Source organism: Giraffa tippelskirchi, chromosome 3 (genome assembly GCF_054371585.1).
Source record: "Giraffa tippelskirchi isolate mGirTip1 chromosome 3, T2T-mGirTip1v1.2.pri, whole genome shotgun sequence".
NCBI lineage: Eukaryota > Metazoa > Chordata > Mammalia > Artiodactyla > Giraffidae > Giraffa > Giraffa tippelskirchi.
The window spans coordinates 113,934,057-113,961,721 of NC_137277.1; the positions used below are offsets into that span (position 1 = coordinate 113,934,057).

At 38.6% G+C, this 27,665-nt stretch overlaps 1 protein-coding gene across 1 annotated transcript in view; it reads right to left on the bottom strand.

Annotated features, from left to right (window-relative positions):
• Nucleotides 1-1,821: 1,821 nt before the first annotated feature.
• ARHGAP15 (Rho GTPase activating protein 15) overlaps nucleotides 1,822-27,665 on the bottom strand; it is a 687,458-nt gene continuing 661,614 nt past the window's right edge. The window contains exon 14 of the mRNA XM_081584873.1: nucleotides 1,822-2,177. Coding sequence (XP_081440999.1) covers nucleotides 2,006-2,177 — 172 coding nt within the window. The 3' untranslated portion in view covers nucleotides 1,822-2,005. The remainder of the gene's footprint in view (nucleotides 2,178-27,665) is intronic.

The window sequence follows — 27,665 nt, forward strand, 5'->3', positions numbered from 1 at the left end:
GATTATAAATCTGGAAGGCGGCAGAGGTAGGGGGGCCGTGAGTCCCTGCTCCGAGCAGGTAAAGCCTCTTCTCTTTGGCTCTGAGTGCTGCTTCTCTCTGGCTTTTGCTCCCAGAATTACTTTAAATATGGACACAGGAAGGGACAAGATTTTAACACTGGGACTACTAAACCTAGTCCTTCCCGCTTCAGAAGTAATTAAGAAGTAATGAAAGTCTTGGAGAAGACCTCATTGAGAATACAGAATGCCATGGAAATGAAGAGCTGAATGCCAGAGACTCATTTCACGTCTCCACGTTTTCCCGAAAGACAGAAGCACAATGTGGAATAAAAGAAGAGCTTGAAGCTGGCAAGTCTGTCAGCTCACTGCTACTGGCGACTTTAGATCATGGGGTTCTGTCTCGTGTGACTTTCCTTGGCTTTGTGGTATTTGTATACATCCACTCGATGAAACCACATTTCAGCATTTATTGTGGTCACTTGTGTTCTTGGGCATATGCCGACTTACTGGCGCCATTGCCAAAAGGAAGACATTCAACAGCGGCGAGGGAAGCCTCTCCTTCTTCAGGCAGCGCCGTGGATGTGGGAGCTGTGTGAACATCTGGCTTTCTACTGAGCAGTTTCTCTCCTCCACTGTACACCCATCCATGCAAACAGCCCGGGCCTCTGAGCTCCTTATTGCTCTAAGTGTTTGCTCTTGGGTCCGTGCTTCATACGTTTTATTTACATGCTTTATTTTTCATTTTATGAACAAATCGATAACTAGACTTACTCTTTATCACAGTGGATTAGTTTTATTTATTCCATTTGAACTTGATTAAAAAGCTGTCAAACATAAGTCTACATTTTTATCAGCAGAATACTTTCACAAAACCAGTATGAGATGTGTTCAGCTAGAACATAGTTTTCAAAATAAAACAATGTTTGATATATTTTAGACAGTTACCCTTTTGTTTATCCATGACAACTGAAGCTAATCATCAAATGGATAAAGCCATCCAAGTCTAGTCAAGTAATCTTTGGGGCATATTAAAAAATAAACCTTTTTTAAAAAAGTTCTTTCTAGATGGATTTAATGTAATTCACCAATAAAGCATCCTCAGAAGCATAATAAAAATTCTACATAAAATGACATAGCCAGGGAAAAAAAGGAAGATATACAGTTTGATGAAGATTCAAAATGGATGTTAACATTAAAAATGAGCAGGCGTGCAGTTCCTGTATAATATAAAGATCAAAATTGCAAGGCACTAATTTTGCTTCTAGTTTATAAGACAGTATGTTTATGGGACTGCAAATAGTATATGCAAAAACATATCCAAAGGCAAATGTTTTGAACTGTCATTTGTCTTCAGAAAAATTGCCATTCTACATGTATTTGTAAATTTCAGCATCTAGCACCAAGGATGGCTGGACTAGATTTACACTTACAAAAGTGTTCTTGAAAGATGAGGTATGTCTATTTTGGTTGAAATCCTGCTTTCTTTTGTTTTATTTAAAAATTATTCATTTGTGTCTTGCCCCCTCTTTTAGTTCTGCTTGTGTACCCTGGAGTGTTTGAACACAGGCCTGAGGCAGCCAGGGTAATGAAGAGGCTCACCTGTGTGGACACATACCCATACTCTCAGTCACATTCACACTCACTCACATATCTGCACATACACAAGCACACGTGCAATGCCCAGGAGTCTCATTAAGGCTGTTTTTGGATATGCTGTGTCCTCTGCACACTATTTTACAGCGTGGAGCATCCATAATGTATGCTTAAAAGTGCTGGAAGGCATAGCAGTGAAGGGGTTAATGTAGAAGACATATAGGCAAATATTGTCATCTATTTTATTCAAATGTTTGGAACTTAAACACAAAATCATCATTAAGTTTTCACAAAATGAGGCATCTGTCGCTTGAAAGGAAAAAAATATTTCAGAAATATGTTTACAGAAATGTAAAAATATTAGGCATCGAGACAGATGTGAACACACTCAGTAACTCGTCTTGTCTGTCAGTCAGCTGAAGATCTTATCGTACTCGCTCAGCATGAGCTCGGCGATCTGGTTCTGGTACACCATGTGCACCGCCATGTTCCCCGTCTCATCTTCAGCTCGCAGAAGGGTGGGTCCAAACACAATCCCTAAGCTTTGTGTGGACATGAGGTTCTGGGATGCTCTGGCCACTATCCTATGGAGAGAGAGAAAGCAAAAAGACCCATTGGAGTTTAAATAAAATTGTGACTGTTTTTGAATTGTAAAGTTCTGCGTTCTTGAATTCTTTTTCTTTCTTAAATTTCAACTTAAAGAAGGAAAGTAAGGGCAGTGATTGGTTTTGGCAAAACAGAGAATGTGACACCAGCAAAAACAATTTTAGATTTCAGAAAAACACCTACCATAACATTATTTAATCTACCCTTTATGCTTTATTGTGTGGATATAGAACCTATGACTTTCAGGGGAAGGATTCTATCCTCATAGTACCTAGCCATTGTGGGTGCTCCATAAGTGTGGAATGAATGAATTACAACAATTACTGCAGACAGTTAACAAGATTCAACCTTTGAAGTGGCTAGAGTCAATGAAGGGAACAGGTGAGACATGCATAGCACATGTAAGAAGCCAAAGATGCAAAAAATAGAGGCATAATTTATGAGTAAAAACAAGACCTGAAAAAATAATTAAATTCTTAGTGATTAGTGTGAGTAAGGTATTCCTAAAAAATGCTATTTATACTCTGTTTTGTAGAAAGTGTTGTTGTTGTTCAGTTGCTAAGTCATGTCCGACTCTTTGCAACCCTATGAACTGCAGCATGCCAGACTTCCCTGTCCTTCTTCCAGAGTTTGCTCAAACTCATGTTCACTGAGTTGGTGATGCCATCCAACCATCTCATCCTCTATTGTCCCCTTCGCCTCCTGTTCTCAGTCTTTCCCAGCATCAGGGTCTTTTCCAATGAGTTGGCTCTTCGCATCAGGTGGCCAAAGTATTGGAGCTTCAGCTTCAACATCAGTCCCTCAGGGTTGATTTCCTTTAGGGTTGACTGGTTTGATCTCCTTGCTGTCCAAGGGACTCTCAAGAGGCTTCTCCAGCACCACAGTTTGAAAGCATCGATTCTTCAGTGCTCAGCCTTCTTTATGATCCAACTCTCACATCTGTACTACTACCGGAAAAACCATAGCTTTGACTATACGGACCTTTGTTGGCAAAATGATGAACATTTAGGTGTATAACAAGTATCCCCACCCCTTTTACTCAATAAAATATAGAAGCTTGTAGCATTTGCACAGGAAAAGAGTCCCACTGGAATCAAAGAAATGTTTGCTTGCATGAGGACTGTGGAGAGCTGCAATACCAATGAAACATTAGGATGTGTTTTTATTAATGGTAGTGCCTTGCCTGAATCAACATGGGACTCTTAAAAAGAAATTAAAGCCCCATATTCTACGTGGAGGCTTTAAAATAAAACAAAACAATGCTTATTCTCACAATTGAAGCCTCCTTGGTTTTATATTAAAATTAGGGAGAGTGGGGATTTAGTGATGTAAGGAAAGAAGGGAAAGCATATGGAAGGACAGGGTGCTAACAAATACTGAACTCTGCATTCTTCCAGACACCCCAACCCAAGGGAAATCTGAGCACCGAGAATAAAGTGGGGCAAAGGCACACTACTACATAGGAGTGGAGTCTCTGTTCTCAGAGCCCATTGGAGCACTGGTTGTCCTCTAGAGGATTCTGTGTCTGGTCTGTGTGGGCCGACCTAGTCTCCACACATGGAGGCAAGAGGAAAGAAGACTTGTTCTCTTTCCATCCCTCCACAAACCTCCATCTCTGAAGTACCATTTCTGTGAAAAAGGCCCTGCCTTCACTCTCCTGAAAGACACTGAGAAGGGCCAACACCTTCAATTTGAGACTTCCCATAGCGCAAATTCCTGATCAGCAAGATGTCCTTGATTTGATCAATATCAATAATAAGAATTATTCTAAGCAATTTTATTTTACTTATTACTTAGGTTTAAAAATGGAAGTATCATTGATTTTATTCTAAGCAATTTTATTGTCTCATTTGAGCCTCATAACAATCCCATGAGGTTGTTGTTGTTTAGTTACTCAGACGTGTCCAAATCTTTGTGCTCCCATGGACTGCAGTACGCCAGGCTTCCCTGTCCTTCACTATTTTCTGGAGTTTGCTCAAACTCACATCCAATTCTATTATTAAGCCCTTTTTACAGATAAGAAAACTGAAGCCAAGAGTGGTGAAGTGCCCGATGTCACACAGAACTGAGGCTCAAACCCAGGCAGGCAGGCTGCAGCGCCCATGGAAACATCACTGCCTTGGTGTGTGTTATGGCTCCTATGCTTAGTAATTGGCTGACTTGTCTCTCTGCCATTCTCCACATGGTTATAGATCCTTCCATAAGAGGGTCTGGATTTTTATTCCACACTGTAGCATTGTGATTGACAGTCTGGTTACAATGGATTCATTGTGGGCAAAATGACTCTTAAACTTGGACTAAATATTCAGGATATTCTGCCTCCCATTTTCACTTTTCTTCTTCTTTATATGAAAAGTCTTCATACCTGTGAGTAATGTTGGCGTGACTACATTTCTGGAAGGGATTCTCATATTTTAAAGTATTGGTGTGTTATCGGAGACATCAAGTTAAAAGTTTCCTTTGGAATATAGAAACTGCACCACTTGCTACTACATTTACCAAAAGTCTGTAGAATGATTTTAAAACATTCTCCAAACCTGGAGGAGGGAAAGATGGAGTGGGGCTATGCTTCCCTTTAACACACCTATTTACCTTGGCTTAAAGTCTCTCTTGAGCTTCTCCCAGACCTCTTCATTACAAAAATCACTAGTAAGTTTCATTGAGAAGGAAAACAGATTTTTCTCTCTTGGATTTAAAGTAATACCTTCTTGTTCAGTGCTCTATAATGATCTAGATGGGTGGGATGGGTGTGGAGGTGGGAAGAAGGCCCAAGGGGAAAGGATATATGTATACATATAGCTGATTCACTTTGTTGTACAGCAGAAACTAACACAACATTGTAAAGCAACTATACTCCAATAAAAAAAAATAAAAGTAGTATCTTTTTTGGGATACTAACTCCTTCATTGATTCTGCCACAGTAACAATAAATTTGTTAAACAAATATGGAAAGAGATAACATAACTGATCAATTAACTGAGTAACTCTTAGGTAAAAGTTGCTTTCACAACATTACCCATTGGTACCAAAGTTCTAAGATGATGATAGTTATCTAGCAGAGAACAGGGCTCAGAGGTCATAGAGCATGAAGATGGTAGAATTAAAAGTAAGAGACTATTCAAGTATGAGAGTGAATGACTGATATAGGGTCAACAGAATAGAAGAGGTCCAGGAATCCAGGGAGACTGAAAAGGGAAAGGAAGGATATAAAGACGGATAGACAGAGATACAGTTTCCTAGTTAATAATGGCTATAATTTCAGTCAACAGGAACAGTGAGATTTGGGGTAGCTGGGAGCCAAAATTGTCTCTAACTACAGAGGAGCCTGGTGGGTGACAGTCCAAAGGGATGCACAGAATTGGACATGATTGAGCGAGTGAACACACACCCTCAAGGTGAGGCTAGAAATCAAGGGAGGTCCAAGAGCAGATTACTGGAGGGGACAATCATGGCTGTCAGGAGCTTCTGGAGGTAGAAACTGGGAGAGGTCTATGGTGTCTGGAGGAACTGGGGTGACTGGAGGGGTAACTCAGCCCAACCTGAAAGACACAGCTGGTGGGACTCGATCTGTGGGGAGAGTAAAAGGATGCAGAAATGGGACTAGATTATTTATAAAGTTTCCCAGTGTTCTTTGTATTTTTCCCACTCAGCGAAAGTCCTGGTCTGAGAATCCAGAGCAAGACCCAATCCAGAGAAGAAACCAAGGCTGAGCTTCAGTGCAGTGAAGAGTAGGAGGCAGAGCGGCTGTCAGAGGCCCCCCTCAGGCAAAGGTTTCTCTCTCTTGGCCGGTGGATCATGGGAGGGACTCCTAAAATGGATTTCTGCCAGTTCATCAGCTTCCTAAATTTGCCCTTTGTCAAGTGTTCATTTTGTGCTCTTCTCTATGTGTAAATGCAGAACATTCATTCCATCTCAACCTGTGTCATTTGTATCCATTTCTCTGCACACTTTCCATGTGATTTTAATAAAAACAGTTTTAACTCATGGGTGCTTTCAAGTAATCCTGTTACAAGTAGATTTTACCAAATAATACATAGTTCTGCATTCTTGTTATACTTGCATTACTGCAGGTTAAATTTTCCTAGCAGTTTGGAATTTTTTCTTAAGTTTGGGAAAATTAAGTAACTTACAATAACATTTAGAGAAATCAAATGTAGTTAAGAAAGGTTAAGAAAATGTGGATGTATATTATATAGAATTCATACTATCTTGCCTACTCTCTGTTACAAAATGTATGTTTGTGTGTGCATGTGTGTATTTCATTGGCAATTTATGTTCTGAATATCAACCAATCAATAGTTGGTATATTGAGAAATCAATCAACCTTTAGGTTAGAAAAGATGCTGAGGGTGAAGACTCTTTGCGGGTGGAAATCACCAACTACTGAACTATATGATTCACGTAGATAGGCAAAAATATTCTCATATCAACATTTACATTAGATTAAATCCCTTTATAGTAGAGGTGGTGATAGATATATCTAGCAAAGAAGCCTCCCAAACTGGGGATGTTTGGAAAATGTATTCATGCTGTTACAGACTTCGCTATTCAAATGCAAACCTACCTACTCTCTACCTCAATAGATTCTTAAGCAGTTAAGTGGTTGATTTAGGAGAACATAAGTAGTCAACCACAATTTCAAAATACAGCTAGAATACTATCCTACAAAATTCTTCAAATCTCTATTTTTTTTTAACCTCAAATCAATGGATCTAATACTTTCCTCTCTCGCTGTGGGGACTAGCTGTGCATTGCAAGTGCCATTATTTCTGAAGGCTTCAACTAGTAAAACATATGTAGAGGAGAAATATAGGCTACTGAAAGAAATGAAAGCCTGGAATGGAAAAAAAATGCAATCTAGTATCTAAGATGGAAAACTCTCAAAAACAGTAAGTTATACTTCCAGTAGCTTAAAATGCAGTTAAGCTGTATTATTGGAGGGGAGGATCTGATTCAAAAACCAAATACATTTTTACCATGGGTTTGGCAGTACTTCCAGGACAGCTTTCACTAAAGTGAGTTCTGCAAACACTATCTCTGTGACACACTTCACAAAAATAGCAGTCTGGAGTAAGATAAGTTTGCAGAAAATTATATGCCATTTTTCCTTCTTGGAAATTTACAATGCACAATAGCATAATACAGGCTCTGACAAGTCCTGCAGAAAACTAACCCTATTCATCTTTGTGTAACTTAATGTGTTCCCTAACTTACTTGAACATTGTGGATACTCTTTCTTGAGTGACAAGGAGGAGCGTATATTGAGACATGTTACTCTAGTGTGCTTTGCTAAGGATCTACTAAGTCTGAAACATCATGGATTTGAATCTCCTCTGACACTCAGGCTTCAGAACTCTGTAGCAGCGAACTCAAAGAGATCAGATTGTGGTCACTTTAGGCAAGTTCCACCCCTCTGGTAGGGCTTAGATTTCATCCGGCCTTAAACTTCATGACAGTGTTGTAAATTTTGAGCTACCATTTAACCTGTTTTCAGCAAAGAAATGAAAGGAACTCCCTTTTTAGGACAAGAATACTGGAGTGGGGCACAGCAACCCCACTCTCAACCCAGGGATTGAATCCACATCTCTGAAGTCTAGCTGCATTGGCAGGTAGGTTCCTTACCACTTGCACAAGCTGGGAAGCTCTTTGAGGACAAAACAAAGGTCAAAGGCAAAAAGACCACATCTGAATGAGAAAGGTGAGAGCAGTGACATGGTTGAGAGATTACTATACAGCAAATGGATGGACGGTGAAAAGGTGTAAAAATATTTAGATCAATATCTGGAAATTCTTCTGCATGTTTGTTCACTCACCATTAGTTTACTCCCAAGAAATCCTTATAGTGAAGATACCTGATTCGAAGCAATGTGAGGAGCTCAAACATTAGTGCCTGTGAATGCTTCACTAACAGGAAAAACATCTTAAACTGCAACTCTTTGGAAAAAGGCTATTATGAATACTGCTAAGTTTAAAATAGCTTGACAAGAATAATTATGGTTTTATGAATTTGTTCACAAAATAACACTTGATATAAATTCTTTGTAAAAGAAACTCTTTAACCACTAAGTAAAATTTAAGTTTATAAAATCTCAAAGTAGGTAAGAATTCATTTTTCTGATGTACAGTTTACAGCACAAAAAGAAGAAATGCCAGAGATACTTTTTGTCGGGCCCCAATGGAAGGAGCAACGATTCATCAATTTTAGATTATTTTAGAAACAATCTATAATCCAGAGCTACAGATGTTGGGCCCCAGACAAAAAATTCCTCACAGACTTATGCTGGGTAAGTTTTTTCCAAAAGTGAGCTGAATCGCTAACTCAAAGAAATTTCTTAGTTGCTGAAAATCATAGCCAAATGATTCAAACTGAAAGAAAGATTTACTATAAAACTCAAAATTAATGCTGAATTAAGAAGACCAAAGCATTTAATAGTAGTCCAGCTACGAAGAGATATAAGGATGCAAACTTCCTTTTAAGTTTGTGCTTTGCTTGCAAAGGAAGTCGAAAGCCACATAAGTGCCTGCAGGACGAGCCTCAAGTTATTGGAGGTGTATTATAAGTAGTCCCTTCTTTATCTCTGGATTACTGTGATTTTCTGACACACATAACTTTAGGATGGTTTAACTCTAATGGAGAAAGTGTGGTGTTAAATGTACTTTTGCCATCAGGTCACACCTGGCTTGTATAATACAGCTCACCCACTGTATGTGAAACGTTAATTGTGACTTTGACCACTTCAGTGAGGAGAAGCTGCTAAAAATAGAATAAATTTTCACTGTGCTCAATTTATGCTTCCTATGTGCTATAACTACTTTGGGGGGGATCCATGCTAACCATATGCTTGCCTACTCTCAATCTGCACAAAATATACTGCCATGTCTACATTGGCCTTTTTTTTTTTTTTAAGACTGGGGCCTTAGCAGAAAGTCTACTTTTCCCCTTAAAGTCAAGGCTGTATGTTAGAAAAATTTTCAAATATTGCAAAAGAAGATGAACTTTCACAAATGTTATTTGCATTTAAAACTAATATATTTCAAGGTGGTCATTCACTGGTGACTGTCATTTTTATATGTAAATTTACACATCAACTGGCTTAAACTAATTGTAAAATCTTCAATTTTATACTTAAATATCCCATTATTATTGTTTTCCAAAGTAAGCAAAGAATTATCCTCCTAAAAGAGAATTACTGCTATGTTCTGACATTTTTGCTTTTAAATTATCTTTGAAGCTATATGTATATAATTCTTTCAAAGTACATTGTGGAAAAGGTACTTTATATGGTAGTTATACATTAACAGCTAACATGGCCTTATTCTTTACATTTATTGAGTACCCTGTTTGCATTGATTTCATTGCAAAAGATTGAACATTTTCAATTATTCACTTGTTTCATATTTATATTGATTGGCCATTACAAGGAGAGTCTAATGTATCTCTAAAGCAATACTCAGAACTATGAGATGAGGAATGACTAAAAAAAAATGACTGGCCCATAGACTTCAAAATGGCTTATTTCTGGTTGTAACATTTATTCTGTAAGGTGACAACAACATATATAAAATGGGATATCATAGCCAAAGCCCTTACATAGCAGATAATATCAAAAAGGAACACTAACAGTGGTTACTATTTGCTGAATACCCATTACATGCTAATCACTGTGCTTCAAATATACCATGCTTTTCAAAGGCAGAATTAAAATTCAGCTGTAATTTCTCTTGCTCTGATTAGTAATACATTCTATTAGAATGTGAGAAGTTAAGAAAAGTATCATAAAGAAAAAAAAAACACACCAGTAACTGTAACAGTAACTCAAGGTAATCATTTTTCATTCATTAAAATCTATTATTCAATAGACCTGCTATTACTCAACACCTGCTAGGTGCCTAATGCTGTTCTGGATGTTGGGGATGATGCAGTGAGTAAAACAGACAAAGTTCCTGCCCATATGCAGCTTGTAATCTAGTGGGGGACCCAGACAAGAAACAATCCACTAATTAATATACAAAGTGATTTCGGCATGGAGGTACTTCAAGAAAAACTAAGAGAAACGGTGGTTCTTTACTGACCCTCGGAGCCTCTTAAAAGTTCTTAATGGCCTAGAATCCATCCCCAGAGAGTCTTCTTTGCTAAGAATGAGTAGAGCCTGGCTGGCTGAAGATAACAGAGTCCCCAGATTATTTTGTTGTGCAGAGAGAGGTGGAAAGTGCCTCACGTAGCAGACAAGGTACTCAGAAGTTCTTTCTAAGGAAGGGACAATTGAGCAGAGAGCAGCTTTTGTGCACACACCGCAGGAAGGAAAATTCCAGGCAGGGAAAAGTAGGTAGAAAGCCCCAGTTGTGAGGTTGTGCTGGGTGGTTCTAGGAATAGAGAAGAGGGTAGTATTGCTGACGGAGAAGGCAATGGCACCCCACTCCAGTACTCTTGCCTGGAAAATCCCATGGATGGAGGAGCCTGGTAGGCTACAGTCCATGGGGTCGCTAAGAGTCAGACACGACTGAGCAACTTCACTTTCACTTTTCCTTTTCATGCACTGGAGAAGGAAATGGCAACCCACTCCAGTGTTCTTGCCTGGAGAATCCCAGGGACGGCGGAGCCTGGTGGGCTGCCGTCTATGGGGTCGCACAGAGTCGGACACGACTGAAGCGACTTAGCAGCAGCAGCAGCAGCAGCAGTATTGCTGAAGCCTGGGGAGTGAGACAGATAAGATAGGAGATGCTGTGGGCAGGACTTAGGACTTAATTCTAACAGTGAACAGGTGTTCATCCTTGGGTTTTGAGCAGGAGAATGACACCGACAGCATTCACTATACATGTATAAATAATTTATTTACATACACATTCAAGAAAATACTTCCTATATAATTTTGTGGCCAACATTTTTCACTTCTGTCATGAGCAGTTCTCATGTCTTATATGTGTATTGTGAGTTAGTTACTCAGTCGTGTCTGACTCTTTGTGACCCCATGAACTGTAGCCTGCCAGGCTCCTCTGTGGGATTCTCCAGACAAGAATACTGGAGTAGGTAGCCATTCCCTTCTCCAGGGTATTTTCCTAACCCAGGGATCAGACCTGTGTCTCCAGCGTCTCCTGCATTGGCAGGCGGGTTCTTTACTGCTAATGCCACCTGGGAAGCCCTATGTCTTATATATGTGTGTGTATACTAAGTCGCTTAAGTCATGTCCGACTTTGTGTTACCCTATGGATGGCAGCCTGCCAGGCTCCTCTGGCAAGAATTCTCCAGGCAAGAATACTGGAGTGGGTGGCTGGGACCTTATCCAGGAGATCTTCCCAACCCAGGGATCGAACCTGTGTCTCTTACATCTACCTGCATTGGCAGGCAGATTCTTTACCATAGCTTTTACTCACTATCTTATATGAGACAGAATGGTTTGTACTCTATGATTTCTTAGTATAAATGTAATTAATATATTAAAAAAAACTTGTGTGTACTCATTCTCCACAATTTTGGAGTATTTCTTTAGGTAGTTCTTTCCAAATAGGGGCAACTCCCTACCCCCACATCTCCCATGAGGCATTTGCAATGTCTGGAGACATCAAAGATTGTCATGACTGGGTAGAGTGGAGAAGGTGAGTTGCTATGGCATCTAGTGAGTCAGAGGCAAAGGATGGTGCTAAACATTCTATGATGCATAAGACAGTCTCCCCAAACAATTTATCCAGCCCAAAATCTCAATACTGCTGCTGTTGAGAAACTCTTTAGTAGTAGAAATGTAGCAATTAGATCAATGGTTCTGAAACTTTACCATCAATAAGAATAATTTGGAAACTAGGTTGTATCACAAATCACTGAACTTCACCTTCAGACTTCTGGTTCAGCAACTCTGGGGAGGGACTTGAGAATATTACATTAGTCACAAGTTCCTTGAGAGGATATAATTGGTCTGGGGACCACACTTTGAGAATTCACACTAGATCATTAAGTTATGGGTTGTCTTTTCTTAAGCCATGATAATGTGGAATATGTAACATGACAATTCATAGTCCTGATAGCATTATTATCACTTGATTTTATTCTTCTTAAAATAATTGCTAACTTGATAAGTGAAAAATGATCTGTCATTGTTTAAAATTATGATCCTTTGAATTTAGGAAATGGGGAAGAAGTTAAAAAAGCACAGCAATATGGATTATCTCTTCTGTGAATAACCTTTCATATCACCTGCTTTTTTCCTGTTGAGAGTATATAATTTTGTTTGTTTCATCCATTTAATTATTTTGTATAACAAAACTAATACATAGTCTTTAAAAAGTGTGCTAATGAGGAGAATATAGAATGAAAAGGTCAGACCTTCTGTTTTTCTAGTCAAACTCCTTCAAGACAACTATAATTAACAGATGGGTGCTCCTTCTGGATGTTTTTCTATTTATCTGTCCATCTACCTGGGCTTCCCTGGTGGCTCAGCAGTAAAGAATCTGCCTACCAATGCAGGACAAGTTTGATCCCTCAGTTGGGAAGATCCCCTGGAGGTGGAAATGGCAACTCACTCCAGTGTTCTTGCCTGGGAAATCTCATGGACAGCGGAGCCTGGTGGGCTAGACCATGGGGTCACACAGAATCGGACATGACTTAGCGACTGAACAACAACAATCCCTTTAGTATCATTTTCTTAAAAAAAAGAGAATGAGATAAAAATACATAATATGTTATAGTACAACTTGCTTTTTCCCCCTTAACTATATATCATGGGAATCTTTCCAAGTCAGTACATTTAAAAATACCTCATCCTTTGAAAAATACTGTTATATTTCATAGTATGAAAATAATTTATTTAACCATTCCCTTGCTGATGGACTTTTATGTTGCTTCTAACTTTCGCTGTTACAGACAATGCTACAATGAACATACTTGTACATATTAGATTTTGAGTTTTTCTGTGTGCTAAATGGCATAATATTTCATTACTTTTGTTGTATTTATATTCTCTTAACTTAATTTTGTTTATTTATATTTTTATGTGGTCATATCTAGCATTATTTCTTTTGGAATTTCTATCATTATTTTTTAATTATAAAATTCATCCATTTAAATAAATCAGGTAATTGTTATCAATATTTTTTCTAGTTTTTAAAAATTGTTTCATTTTTGTAAGCTCTAATTCATCTCCGTGTATTTTACTATATGAAATGCTAACTATTAAAAAAAATAGAGATTACCTTAATCTCTATTTTTTTTAATAGCTAGCTGATTCCCCCAATAATATATCCTACAACTCTCAGACAAAAACACCTGGTATTTTTTATTCTGGATGATTTGTGCTTGGATTCTGAACTAGCACTTTACTGTTTAAATAACTGTAACTTTAATATACACTAGGAATATTTCCTTTTTTTTCTTTTTCAGATATAAAAGAAAATTTTCAGATGGATAAAATGAGCCTGAGAAACACTGAATAATTTGATCGAGATCACATAGTTAAGTGGCAGCAACATCTAGATGAAGAAGCAGATCTTTATTACTCTGGGAGATAGATCTTCTTTCCACAAATAACTAAGAGTTGGGAAATCAAGGGGTTTGAAATTAAGAGGGTTCTTAATGATGAGGCCTGAGACCTGGGGTAGATGTGGAAGGGAAGTGAGTCAGAAAGTCTTGGGTGACATATTTTGATTTTTTCATCACCTAGTCCACATTCAAGGATATATTTATGGAGATGAAAAGGGTTTCAGGCGGAAGAAAAACTAAATTAATACATATTGCCTTTTTCTCCAGATTCATACAGTGTGTTCAACTTCTGAGAGTATTCACTTATCATCGTGAAAGGAAATGCACTGTTGGTGAGACAGACTGAGAATTTCAGCTTCGGTTTCCCTTAGGTGTTTTCTCTTAAGCTTTCAAATGGTTTTAGCCATTCACATTTGACCATGTCAGCAGTAAAAGAAGTCTTAATCTGCCTATTCCCTGAGCTCTGTTGATCTAGCAATAACCATGGATAATATCATCATCCTGGGAAGATACTGTCCTGGGTTTAAGAGATAAAGGCTAGGAAATATATGACATGTTGGGAGTATTTTTAGAAAAGAAAAAATATAACACTGTTTATTATTCTTTACTTGGAATTTGTCCAATAAGGCAGTTAAAACACTAGTATGTGCTAGTAACATTTTATACAGAACATTGGGGGTTGTGCGTGGATCAGCATTAATTAGGCTAAGCAGAGTAAGGCACCTAATTATAAGACATTAGTGGGAAATATGGAACTTAAAAATTTGCCTTATGATTTTAGATAAATCTAAAAGGAATACATACTGTCAATATGAAAAGTCAGAATTCATCAACCTCTTTTTTTTTTCTCTTCACATAGGTGAAGAGAACAGCTATTCCACTAAGGGATCAACATCAAACCTTCAGCAGTTCTCTAGAAAATTGTCTCCTAGTTTAAGAGGTTCCAGAAGAGCTGAAAGAAAGCCACTTGTAGTTTGTGTGTCAGCATTCAGTCGTCCACACTTAATTTTACTCTCTGAGAGAAAATAAGTTTTATATATTTTTCACAGTGACTTGACTCTGGCTGCACAAGTTGTGGCTCCAAGGTGAATGTGTGCAACAGAGTGACAGTGTGCTCAGTAATAGCGGACAGGGACTGATGGTGTTTTGCTTCAGAAAAAAGAACAGTTAGGGCAGCTGTGATGGCTGAATGCAAAAAAACAAAACAAAACATGATATGGAAGAAAAAGTCTATTTTTCTCTAGTAAATCCAGTTCCTGAAATTGACCCACAGGCTAATTTCACTTCTGTATGAAGAATTAGATTTGTGAAAATAGACTAGTCTGCTTCAAAAGATTCACATTTACTATAGAAAATTTAGAAAATGTAGACAAGTTACAATAGAAAATAAAAATCCCTCATAATTCTGTCATTTAGTTATTATTATTATTTGGTATAGATTTTTCTAAATGTATACTATAAAAATAAGGGGACTATCAAGGTTATTAAATATTCTACATATAAAAAGAACACAAGTTCTCCATCAGGAGGCATTCAGAGATGTTCCAGATTCCCATACTGGATGGCAAATGGAATGACATTTAAAATGTGGTTTGGTTTGGGCTTCCAGATTAATGATGAAAGAATGAACATTCTGGGAAAGTCAAAGATGACGTGGGATAATATATCATAACTGAGGTTTCTTCTCTACCTTTGCTTATACCTCTTTCTTTTCTCCAAGATTCCATCAACAACATTTTGATCTCAGTAGAGGGATGGTACAACAGAAGAACAGAGAAAGTGCTTTGGTTTCCTTGTAAACTAGGGCATTTGAATTGCAAAGGACTGGGCATTGGGCCTTGGACTTAGAATTGGAATGATGGCCTAACCAGTAGATTGGAAGGTAGATGAAGAGCCAGGTTACCATGCTGCCAGACAAGAGAAAGATTTCTCTGGATTGGGAGGAGAGTTAAGAAGAGAACGGAGGCTTGGTGAGGTCCTGTGAAGGTGGCTTGGTCCAGAACCCTTCCTATCCCTCTTCCTGAGGACAGACTGTGGGCAAGTTTGAGGATTCTGAGATCAGATAGACCTTTATTCTCCTCCTTGGAGCAGACCTAGGGTTAGAACAAAATCTCAGAGTTCTTCTCTGCTCAATGTTATGTGACAGCTTGGATGGGAGGGGAGTTTGGGGGAGAATGGATACATGCGTGTTTATGGCTGAGTCCCTTTGCTGTTCGCCTGAAACTATCACAAAATTATTTGTTAATCAGCTATATTCCAATGCAAAGTAAAAAGATAAAACAAAACAACTCAGAGTTTTTCATGTTTAATGTATCAGGAATAGTTAAATACAAATTACTCCATGGTATATCTACACAAGATAACCTTCACAGTGTCTGTTGGTGACCGATACCAGACCTGGGATTGGAAGTTAGAGATGAAGACAGAAAGCCAGAAGGAAATGGAGACCCACCAGGACAGGTGACAAAAGCCAGACACTTTCTACCCTGCTTATCTGCTTTATTACCTTTCTCCAATAGAATGTAAACATCTTAAGGACCAGGATTTTGTTTCTGTTTAGTGCTGTATTCCTAGACCAGGATTAGTCTTTGGCTTGTAGGTGCTCAACCAATACTTACTGAAATACTGTATAAATGGATGCTCTCCCTGTCCCCCACCAAATGCTTAGGCCATTCGTAACCCTTCAGAACTAGAAATGACCCAAGAAAGTGTCTAGAAGTGTCCAGAAGACACTCTGAATTGACTAAATTTAAAACATTTAGAAGAATGGGCCTCAAATCATGCCTGGTTTGAGACAGTCCTGCCATCCTATCATCCTACTCAGAAATGATGCCCATGGGAGCTCTTCTCTGTCACAGCTGTGTCTTCCTGACTCCCATCTAGATTGATACATACTAGGTACTCAATAAATATTTGTGGACTGCATAAATATCTGAATTCTGGGGAAAAGAAATAAGCAAAAAGGGCCTCAAAGGGGAAATTAGCTTTGATTTTGGTACAATACTTACATTTCTTGTACATCAGTGATGGTGAGAACATGAATGCAGAGATAAACAGGGATACTATTTCTTGAGACCTAGTTCAGGGCTTGTAACTATGCAGGGTACCTTTCTTTCCCACATATTATCTGACAATGAGTTTTTTAACATGTACCTGGTTTGAACAAAACTGATGAGAAAAGTTTAGAATAAAACGTAATTTTTATCTGATTTATACGATGGATGGTTGAAGCTAAATATAATGACACCGTTTTTCTTGACCATCTGAAATATGACCATCACATTGTATTTTAGGTAAAATGCTTATTCTGCAGAAAGGTAAACCCTTTTAAATATATATAATACTTGGCTTAAATATAGAAACTATTTGTTTTTCTTTTACACACATGAATTTGTAATCTCTAGTGTGGTGGAGAAATAAATTGTGCGAGTTCCTGCATACATCCTTGTGCACACGGACATCGGGCTTACTCATGCGTCTATTGTCAAGCACACACGTCTGTAATCACCTTTGATGACTCAAATCTGGACCTTTTCATTCCTCTAAGTTTCATCTGCTGTTATCCATGCTGAGTTTTCATTCTTGCACATACATTTTATCATAATATTACATGTTAGTAATAAAATGTAATAATAGAGATAAGAGGGATTTTGAATTTAAAACATTGTATAAATATAATGTGCTATGATTATTAAATATTAAAGTAATTACTCCTATCCCATTAGAACTAAGCCATGTGATTTGTGTGCTTTTAGTGAGTGAGGGGTGAGGCTATAGGTAACCTAAGATATTTTTAAGTGTATATGAACCAAGCATAAATTAAACAAAGTGACAGCAAGGCTGAAATAATGTAAGCAAGCCCAAAATGAAACATTTCAGTGAACTCAAAATAGAGTAGTGTACTGCTACCGACTGTTCCCCTATCTTGACATGCTGACTTAATTTGGCATCATGAAAAAAGAGAAAAGGATAAAGACAGAGAGAAGGAGAAATGGAGAAATGAAGATGGTTTTAGAGTGATCATGACCAGGCCATTCATATTTCTCATATAGCCTGGAAACAATTTCATATTTATTGGAAGATGTGACCTTTAAATGTTCCTTACTTGCAAAAAGACAAATATTCTAGAAGCTGGGTATTAGCTCGTGGAGTCATCTGTCCTGCCTGCTCTTCAAGTGGAGGTTACTGCAGGGGTAGGGGGGTGCAAGCTGTAGATGAGCAAATGTGTTACTTATTCTTAACATTTGCAGACTTTAGAATAAGCTCTCTTTGACAGCTCCCTGATTTCTTTAACGTAGCAAATCTTTAATCAGCCTGGATATGTTAAAATGTGATTTTTACAGCGAATTGACCTGAGTTGAGTACTTGAGTTGAAATGTGTATTTTTCGCCCTCAAAAGCTGACTTGGAGGGGAAAAAAAATCAGATATTCTATGATATACTTTGCCTCAGTGACAAGATGTTTTGGGGGAAGTCATCCAAGCTTGAAATAAAATCTTTATTGAAAGTAATTCTACATTCATGCCAGTCAGATACATTGTAGGATTAGACCGACTATCCCAGGGGAAAACGACGGTACATGCACCAGGCAGAGTGGGTTATTTGGACCTCCTGTCAGTTCTTAACTTCCTGACAATGGCTGAACATTCAGGGCTGCTGCAGCTCTGTTTTCATCTTTATTTTGAGAGAAAGTTAATACACTTTACCTTAACTACGCCAAATGTACTGGAAAATGACACAGTAATAGGATACACCCTGCCTACCAAGTGCTGTCTGTATGTAGAGAGCATTTAGCGGTGCATTTTAAGGAAACAAATACAAAGCGGCAAATGACAGAGAGATACTGTGATTAGTTTTTCTGCTTGAACTTTTAAATTTTTCTGGCAAAGTCTCCTGTGTGCTGTCTTAAAATCAACATGTATACATATTTATGGAGCCAAGGAAATGGCTTTCATTGACAATTTCCTTCAAATGACACGGTGGGAGGCACCCTTGAAAATTATTATTACAAGAGTAATTTGGTTATCAATGTTATTTGGTGTCAAAAAGTAAGACACAGGTGTGCCAGGTGATATTTGGCTCCATTTAGAGTCAACAACAGCCTAGGATGTCACTTTTGTAAAAGCCATAGAATTGTTTCTTTGGATATAATTAATACTATGGCTAAAAAAAGAGAGAAAAAGGCATAATTTCAAATTTAGATTTATATTCTGATTCATTGTGAAGACAAACCATAATTGCAGTTCTAATGGACAGGAAAAGACATGACCCCCAATAGATGCTTGATAGTAACCATGTTCAATTTAAAAACTCAGAACTTAATTTCATAATTCTCATAATTTTATAACTTTTGGTTATATGTTTTTAAAAGTTTTGCTTTCATGTTATCAAAGAGTGAAAGCAAAAGGGTGAGGCAGCTCAAGACCCACAAGTTTAAGAAGACAAATGATGACCTAGTCTCATGTTAAAGAAAAACGGCAACATATTTCTCTAGACAAAGAAGTCTCAAGGTAAAAAGAATATGGGTTCTGAGAATCAATTTCCTACCTGAGTAATGCATTAGTTAAAAAAAACAATTTTGTTTTTAAATCTAAAATGCATATGAATGTCCTTCAATGGGTGAATAGATAAACAAACTGTGGGACATTCACATTGTGAGACGATGGAATATTATTTGGCGATGAAAAGGAGTGCACTGTCAAACCATGAAGAGATGCGGCAGCATACATTTGAACTGTATACTGCCAAGTGAAAGAGGCCCATCTGAAAAGGCTATGTGATTTCAAGCATCTGACATTCTGGAAAAGGCAAAGCTAGAGATAATGAAAGATCAGTGGTTGCCAGGAGTTTGGGAAGAGGGAGGAATGACTGGGCAGAGCACAGAGGAGTTTTAGGTGGTAGAATTATTCTGTATGATAAATGGTGCATACATGTACTTATATATTTATCAAAATCCATGTAATTTACAGCATTAGGAGTGAACCTTAATGTAAACTATGGACTTTAGCTAATAATGATGTACTGATGTTGGCTTATCAATTAAAACTAATGTACCACACTAATGCAAGATCTTAATAACAAGGGGAGATTCTGTGTTTGTGTGTGTGTGTTTTGGGGAGCAGGGTGAAGGGGAGTAGAGAGTATGTGAAAACTCTCTGTACATTCTACTCAGTTTTCTGTAATCCTAAATCTGTTCTGAAAAAGTGTGTGCGTGAATGTTAAGTTGCTTCAGTTGTGTCTGACCCTATGGACTATAGTCTGCCAGTAAAATCTATTAATTATAAAAAAGTAAAAAAAAGAAAAAAAAGGGTAACACAAGCAGATTGCATTAATTCAGGGGACAGAGGTCGATTTCCCTGCTTTCCTATTTTTATGGCCACACACATTTGAATTGTTTTGCACTGTGTTATCAGTCACCATATCCAAAACTATATTTAAGCCTGTCTCTACGAGGAAGCCTTTAAGAACTGTATTCTGATCACTTCGTTATTTGCTTTCTTGGCATTTAAACATTCAGATTGTATTACATTGTTGTCGACATGTTTTATTTTTATCTCTAAGTTATTTCATGCACATATGTTTTATCTCCCTCAATTAGATTGCAAAATCTTTGAGTTTAGGTGGTGTGTTACCTTCTACTTTACTCCTATTTTCATTGCAGTAGGAAATTTGGGTATTCTATACCTTCCTGTTATTACAAATAGATTTTGCTTTACAGGTCACTGGCAGGTTAAGTTTTTCCTCACCCAGATACATTTTTGCTCCAACAGAAAGGGAACTGAACTGAACAAAAATGAGATACTCTCTAATACTTGTCTAGCTACAGTCAGAGCCAAGCTATCCACAGATACTCTTGTTAGCTGCTTTCTCTTAAGTCCAGAAGAGCAAGTCAAGATGATCAGTGAAGACCTTGAGTCCTTTTGCATGTCAGTCCTTTTTCCTTTTCTCCTTTCCCCTGTCTTCTCTTTTCACTTCTTTTGAAAAAAATCACAGAGGATGACTGGAGAATAGAATTTGGAAATATAGCAATTTAATGTAACATTTAGAGGGTTTTTTTTGGAAAAGAGAATTCAGTAGGTGCAAAATATCATCCTTGGATGCTCTGTTTTCAAAGGTTTTTATGAGGTAGTGTGAAATTACTTTAGGTTAAGGTGTCAGAAATAGATTGTAGGAGTTATGAGGATTGTGTTGATAAGTTTTGCTTTTTTATAGAAATGTCTACATCATCCAAATAAGAAAGAACCTGTCTCACTGACTTAGAGTATTGTATAGACATCCCTGAGGCCTTCTGACCCAGCACACCATAGGAACCTGGAGAAAAAGGTGACTCAGTAAGGAAGTTTTCATCTCATAAGCACACACAGTTTAATGACTGGGTGGAAGATCAATGTGTTCAAAGCCTGGTTTCTTCCCTGTCTCCACTTTTTACTGCATGTAGGACTTTGGGGATTCACTTAACCTTCCTCATCCCCAGCTTCCTCTTTTGGAAAATCAGACAGTTGGGCTAAAGGGGTTCTAATTTCTTTGTGTACTAAATCCTGTTGTTGAACAATTTAACACAGACACACAAAGTTTAAACTCTTTTTTTCCTTCCTCAAATTTGAAATGATTGGTAAGGAAAGTTGACAAGCTCAGAAACACATGGTAAGTATAATTCTCAACTGCAAAATAAGGAAACCCTAACATTTAAGGGGTTGTAATAATATTTTACCTATGTACACATATGCTTTACATATAATTGACACATATAGGGTATGTATGCATATCTTTGGGCTTCCCTGGTAGCTCAGCTGGTAAAGAATCTGTTTGCAATGCAGGAGACCCCAGTTCGACTCCTGGGTTGGGAAGATCCCCATGGCAACCCACTCCAGTTTTCTTGCTGGGAGAATCCCCATGAACAGAGGAGCCTGGTGGGCTGCAGTCCATGGGGGTCACAAAGAGTCAGACATGACTGAGTGACTAAGCACAGGACAGCATGCATATCTTTACTACAAGACATATATTTATTTATTAAAATAAAGACTGAAACAAAAAGGCAGACTTAGGGAATTTTTGAGGAAACAGACACAAGCCTCCTGTTCTCTTGGAAGCGTAAGGGTGTGTCTGTAGTCTGCATTTTTGTTTTCATAACACCTATAATAGAATGGTGGCAATGGACCAAGAGACCCACTCTGGCTAAGATGACACACAGGTTTGCTTTACCTGGCTGATGGTGGCTGTCTGCTCTGTGGGGAACGACCCTGAAGCTGAAAGAGCAACATGACCAATCAATAATGTCTACATGGGATTTGGATGGGAAATGGTGGTGTATGTGCCAGGAATGTGCCATTCAGGGTAAAAGTAATTTCAAAAGGAAATCAGATACATCTATAAAAGTATTACAAAGCCTTCCTGGATGAGAAGGAATCTGGAAATTTGAGAGGCAAGCTGCTGGGAGCATTTGAACCAAGTTACCCTTAAGTGAGTATAGGAAAAAAAAGGGAAAATTATAGCTGCAAAGAAGTGTCAAAGTAGACAAATAGAGACTTTAGATATATGTTAGATTTAATTTTCAAAGATAACTATTTGAAAGACATTTAAAGAAATATATCTATAATGAGATATAAATTGGTAGTCCTTTCAAATTAAAACATAATACCTGCTTCATTTTTTAGAAGAAATTACACAACATATATAATCTGTATTTTAAAAAACCCAGTTTCCAACGGATGTATATTACCTACTCTACTAGCATATTTTATTACCTTATAATCATCAAAAGATGAGTTTTTCTGTGGTTGTATGTGCAGACTGAAGAAAAAGTCACAGAAAGGAAAAATTCAGTCTCTCAATGGTTAAAATGATCTACTAATGTCAGTTGTTAAGTAGTAATTTTATTAAGTAGTGATAATAGAGGGAAGATGTACAAGGCTTCTAAATAGCAGAGGGTCAATGGATTCTATTCATTTTGTGTTTATACATTCGTACTCTTTGCATGGCGCCTCATTGCAATGCCTTATCTGGGAGGATTACTAATATGACAACACTCCTGATTTATAGAAGCCCAATTAGGTTAAACAGTTTGATTCATTTCAATTGGATAAAAAAACTCTTGTTGAAGCTGAATTCTTGCTTTGCAACGAACACAAACTCACACTCATTATTACTTATGGTGCTTTTCTTTATGGATGAAGTGCTTCGCAGCCAAGTAGCAGTAGTCACCAGCTGATGACCATAAGGAAAGGCAAACACTGTCAGTAGAATAACATCCTTAGCCAAGTGTTTATGTTGGATACATATACAATACATAACTGTTCTTAACTAATGATACAAAGTTGGCCTCCCCAAGTTTCTCCTTTTGTATTATTTCTTGCCACCCATGTGTTAAGCAAGATTTTCTCAGGACCTAAGCACCCCCTCACCAAAAGTAAGTTCTGCTTCTTTGCAAGCTGGATTTATTCCTTCTAGCTTCCAAGTGAATATCATACATCATATAACTGAGTTAGTTATACTTACAATTGTGCTGATGTGACTATTCATGCAGCTTTTAGAGGTGGTTCATTTAGGTACAGAGTATCTTAAGCAAAGAAATGATCTGGATAATTTGGTGTTTTTGAATGTTTCCCTTTAAGATCCTTTGTTTCTTTTTTCCTTCTGAATCTATTGGTTTATTGTATTTTCAATGAAAGCTTTTTTTTTTTTCCTGTAGGCAGGGAAACATCTAAATCTTCCTATTAAGAACTTTATTTTCTTTATTTTCCTTGCTCCAACTTTCCTTGCTTTAAATGTTCTTTAACCTACAATCTGGAATTTTCTCTTCAATTGGCTGAAGTAATGTTTTACTAGCATTCTTCTGGCCAGATATTCCCTTGATACATTCAGCACCAAGCTGAAAGACCTGGCAAACTGCTGGGACCGAAGGAATGGGACATTGGTACACTGGGAGTGAGGTGAAGCCAGTTAGATCAGAGGGAAGTTGATGCAGCCCAGAACATGGCTCTAGGGGCACAGAGAAGCTACAACAAAGAGTCAGCACAAAAAGCCAAGCAGCACAGCTTGGCAAAGGCTGCAGCCAGGGGATGAGCCATATTTGCAGGAACAACATGGCTACTGTCTAAGACAACATGACACAATCAGCAAGAACATCTCAGCTCATGACCCTGGTATCAGGCCCTCCAGTAGAAATTTCTGCTTCTGTTTTTCTAAACCTCAAGTGCTATAAGGCAAGCCATCTTCTCTCTGATAAAGAAGCTAATGTTTGTTCAGCCCTTGCTTTGTGCCACTCAAGTGCATCATTTTATTGCTTCCTGACAACAGCTTTATGAGCATTATTACTCCAGTATTCTTGCCTGGAGAATCCCCACGGACAGTGGAGCTGGGCGGGCTACAGTCCATGAGGTTGCAAAGAGTCAGACAAATGACTGAGTGACTAAGCAAGTACAGCACACAAAGATGAAAAACTTGAGGCTCAGGGAGGTATCCTGTGTCACACAGAAATGGTTGTGTCGAGATTCAAAGACAGGTCCTCTGAGTGCAGACTAGGAACTCCTCTTCTATTGTTATCCCTCTGTCCTCCTCATACTTCACTGGTTTCTCTGTTTGCTGTTCTTTCCCCCCAGCCCTGGGTCTCTTTAGCTCCTGATCAGATAGCCCTCATCTCTGTACCCAAAGCTCTGAGCCAGCCTGTTCCCCTCCTTCCCCTGATCCCAGCTCACTTAACCCCAGCCCGGGTAAGAGCCCCAGGCCCCTGGCTTTCCTGGCAGGAGAATAAAGACAGCTGGCAGTGAGAAAATCCTGTGAAGGAGAATATGAGCACAGTCGTGGTTATGGCTTTACTGTCTGAGAACTCCCTCTGTCAGAGAACTGCTCTGGCTTCCCACACTTGCTACATGGACAGATGTTTTCAATTATTATCACTGACAAGCCTCCGGGCCAGGTTCCTTTCTGATTGGCTGTTACGGGACTCAGAGGGGACTAAAGGAAACTGAGGCTAGGACACAAAACACCTCAGTCATCACTTTAATCATGTTTCTCCAAAGCCACTGGTTGAGTTGGACAGTTTACCCAGAATTGGAATCCTTTTGTAAACACAGACTCAATTTCCTTTCTTTCATTCTGGTTTCAATTTTTCTGCCCATAGTTTTTCTGACATTATAAGAGAGTGAGACACTTGTCATTTCTTTACCAATTCTTTCCTTTTGTTGTTCTTCCAGAGTTCCGGGTACATACCAGGATATAGGGGGAATTGTGATTTAGTGACATTTAATTTGGTACTACTAGACAACATTGTGTAATCATCGGGAAAAATGACCTAGGTCTGATCTGGAAGCGCCAGTATCATCCAATGTTTCCACCTATAGAAACCCAGGGAATGCTCCATCCTAAACTTCTCATGTAAGTTTTACACCAACTACAGGGTTTTCTGTGAGCCTTTTAACACATCCGTGCTTCATCATTAGGGCTGTTGTCTAACTTTCTAGCTAGTAATGGTATCAGCCGTAATTACCCTGATTTCTTTACCTCACCATCTCTGGTGTGTCCTAAGGAGACACAATGAACAACTGATCCCAAGGGAAATCTGAGGGAAGCCTTGACATGGTTGAAAATAGAAAAGAATGCAGACATGGCTCTTAGAAGCCACCCTGACAACCCTGTCTTCTACGTTCCTTCTCCTTCAATGGGATTAGTTATATTTGGTATCACTCAGCCTCTAAAATCTCATTATTTATTCCTTCCTTCCTATCTCTATAATTAGAAGGGGAAATTAGACTGTCAGGTGGATTAAAGCTTTTGAAATTCATTTTTATTTCCCATTCTGTCATTTATCTGGTTAGAAAAAAATGTATTCAAGATGCTCCAGTGTTTCTGCATATTAGTTTCATGTTTTTTTGATGTCCTGAAGTTAGGTTTGTGTGTGGTCCATCTTGCTCAAGTCTCCAGACTGCCTTGTCTCTGCTGCCATTTTAAAACAATAGCAGCAGACAAGCAATTCACCAAATGTATTTGGTAAAACAGACAAAATCCATGGACTTAATCCCAAAGGCTGGAGCCTCCATTTTAATTTCTGAAAAATGTATCCTTGACTTTCAAGCCACACTCTTTATTTTAAGCCCAAAGGTAAAACATTATAGGATGTTAATTCTTCCTTTCTCAAAAAAGGCACATGAGGGTTAAAACATATGCTTCCTTTTTCACTCAGAAATAAAAATCACTCCAACCTTTTGGGGGGATCACATATAGCTCTAAAACAGCTGAAGCTAAAAACATCAAAGTTGGCATGACTTCAGTTATCACTGAATCAGGAAGATCAAGCCAAGTTTTTGAAGAAAATGGTTGAGCATTTTAAAAATAAAAGAAGTTCAAATGCTCTTTCTGAGCATGCTCAGTGGGAGGTTTTTCAATATTTTCTTTAGGTTGGCTTTATTTTGCTCATCACTTTGGAAACATTTCAACAAACACTATCTAATTAGTCTTTATTAATATTGTTCACTAATGCCCTAGCCAAGGCTCAAGTGTTTGTCACCTGCCAAGGTGATGTTTTCACCCTGGTTGCCAAGAGACCCCCACCACTCAGTGAGGGTGAGTCGCATTGGTCTTTCACATTTTTGTCACTGTTGGGTTCAGGGATTTGGGGGCTTCTCCGGTAGATCAGATGGTAAAGAAACTGTCTGTAATCCAGGAGACCTGAGTTCAGTTTCTGTGTTGGGAACATCCCCTTCAATGACAACCCACTCCAGTATTCTTGCCTGGAGAATCCCATGGACAGAGAAGCCTGGTGGGGTACGATCCACCGGCTCACAAAGAATTGGACACAACTGAGCTACTAACACTTTCACTTCACTTTCAAACACTGGGGAGAGGTTGAGGGACAGGACATTGAAGCACTTCCACAACAATATGTACATTGAATATAGCTGCTAGATCCTTGCCTGTTGTATTTTTTTCTCTCAATGATTGATAACTTCAATATTTCCTCCCCAAGTGGGTAGGACAGTTCGAGTATTTGAAAAACAAGAAGCAGTTTAAATCAACTCCCAAGCGTATAAACATGGTCCTTGGAATGGAAACTGAACAGAACCTATGCTCATTGTTTTCTGATAGGATTTCACCCTCTTTTAGGCACTAAAGTGTTCATGGGTGCTTCTGATAGTTTGGGGCCTGCACTTATCTTGCAGTAGGACAGTCACTGCCCCTGCTTTACCTGGGATGAGATCAATCTACAGACATGGAGAATCGTTGACACAGGAGCTTGTTATCACTGCCATCCAATACTGTCTCAAGATGTAAATTTCTCAAATGGTATCAACAGCTTGGTGAGAATATTACTTCTTGTAGCAGAGCCCTTTTACTAGTTCAATATTGCAATTTCAGGAATTTCTTTACTGGAGTGCTCAGTGAAATCCTCCAGTAGCATTTTTGAATTGAGGAAATATCTCGCATGTATAATGGCCCAAGGGAATTGCCTCGCTGGTGAGATTACCTCTCCACCTGTCTAAATAGCATTGGATCTATAAATTGTCAAGAGGAAAGGCAAGAGGTAGGGTCTGACATGAGTGGTGTTCCTAATATGCTGTCAGACAGTGATAGCCATAAAGGCCAGCACAGTACAGGGTATCCCAGTAGATGAATCTGCACGTCAGTTTAGATATATTAATCCATACTTAAGTAAAAAAGAAGTACCATTTCTGCTGCTGCTGCTAAGTCGCTTCAGTCGTGTCCAACTCTGTGCGACCCCATAGACGGCAGCCCATCAGGCTCCGCCATCCCTGGGATTCTCCAGGCAAGAACACTGGAGTGGGTTGCCATTTCCTTCTCCAACTCATGAAAGTGAAAAGTGAAAGTGAAGTTGCTCAGTTGTGTCCGACTCTTAGCGACCCCATGGGCTGCAGCCTACCGGCTCCTTTGTCCACGGGATTTTCCAGGCAAGAGTACTGGAGTGGGGTGCCATTGCCTTCTCCAGAGGTACCATTATGCTCAATTTATAGATTCACGTATACTAGGGGAAAAGTCTGACTTAATAG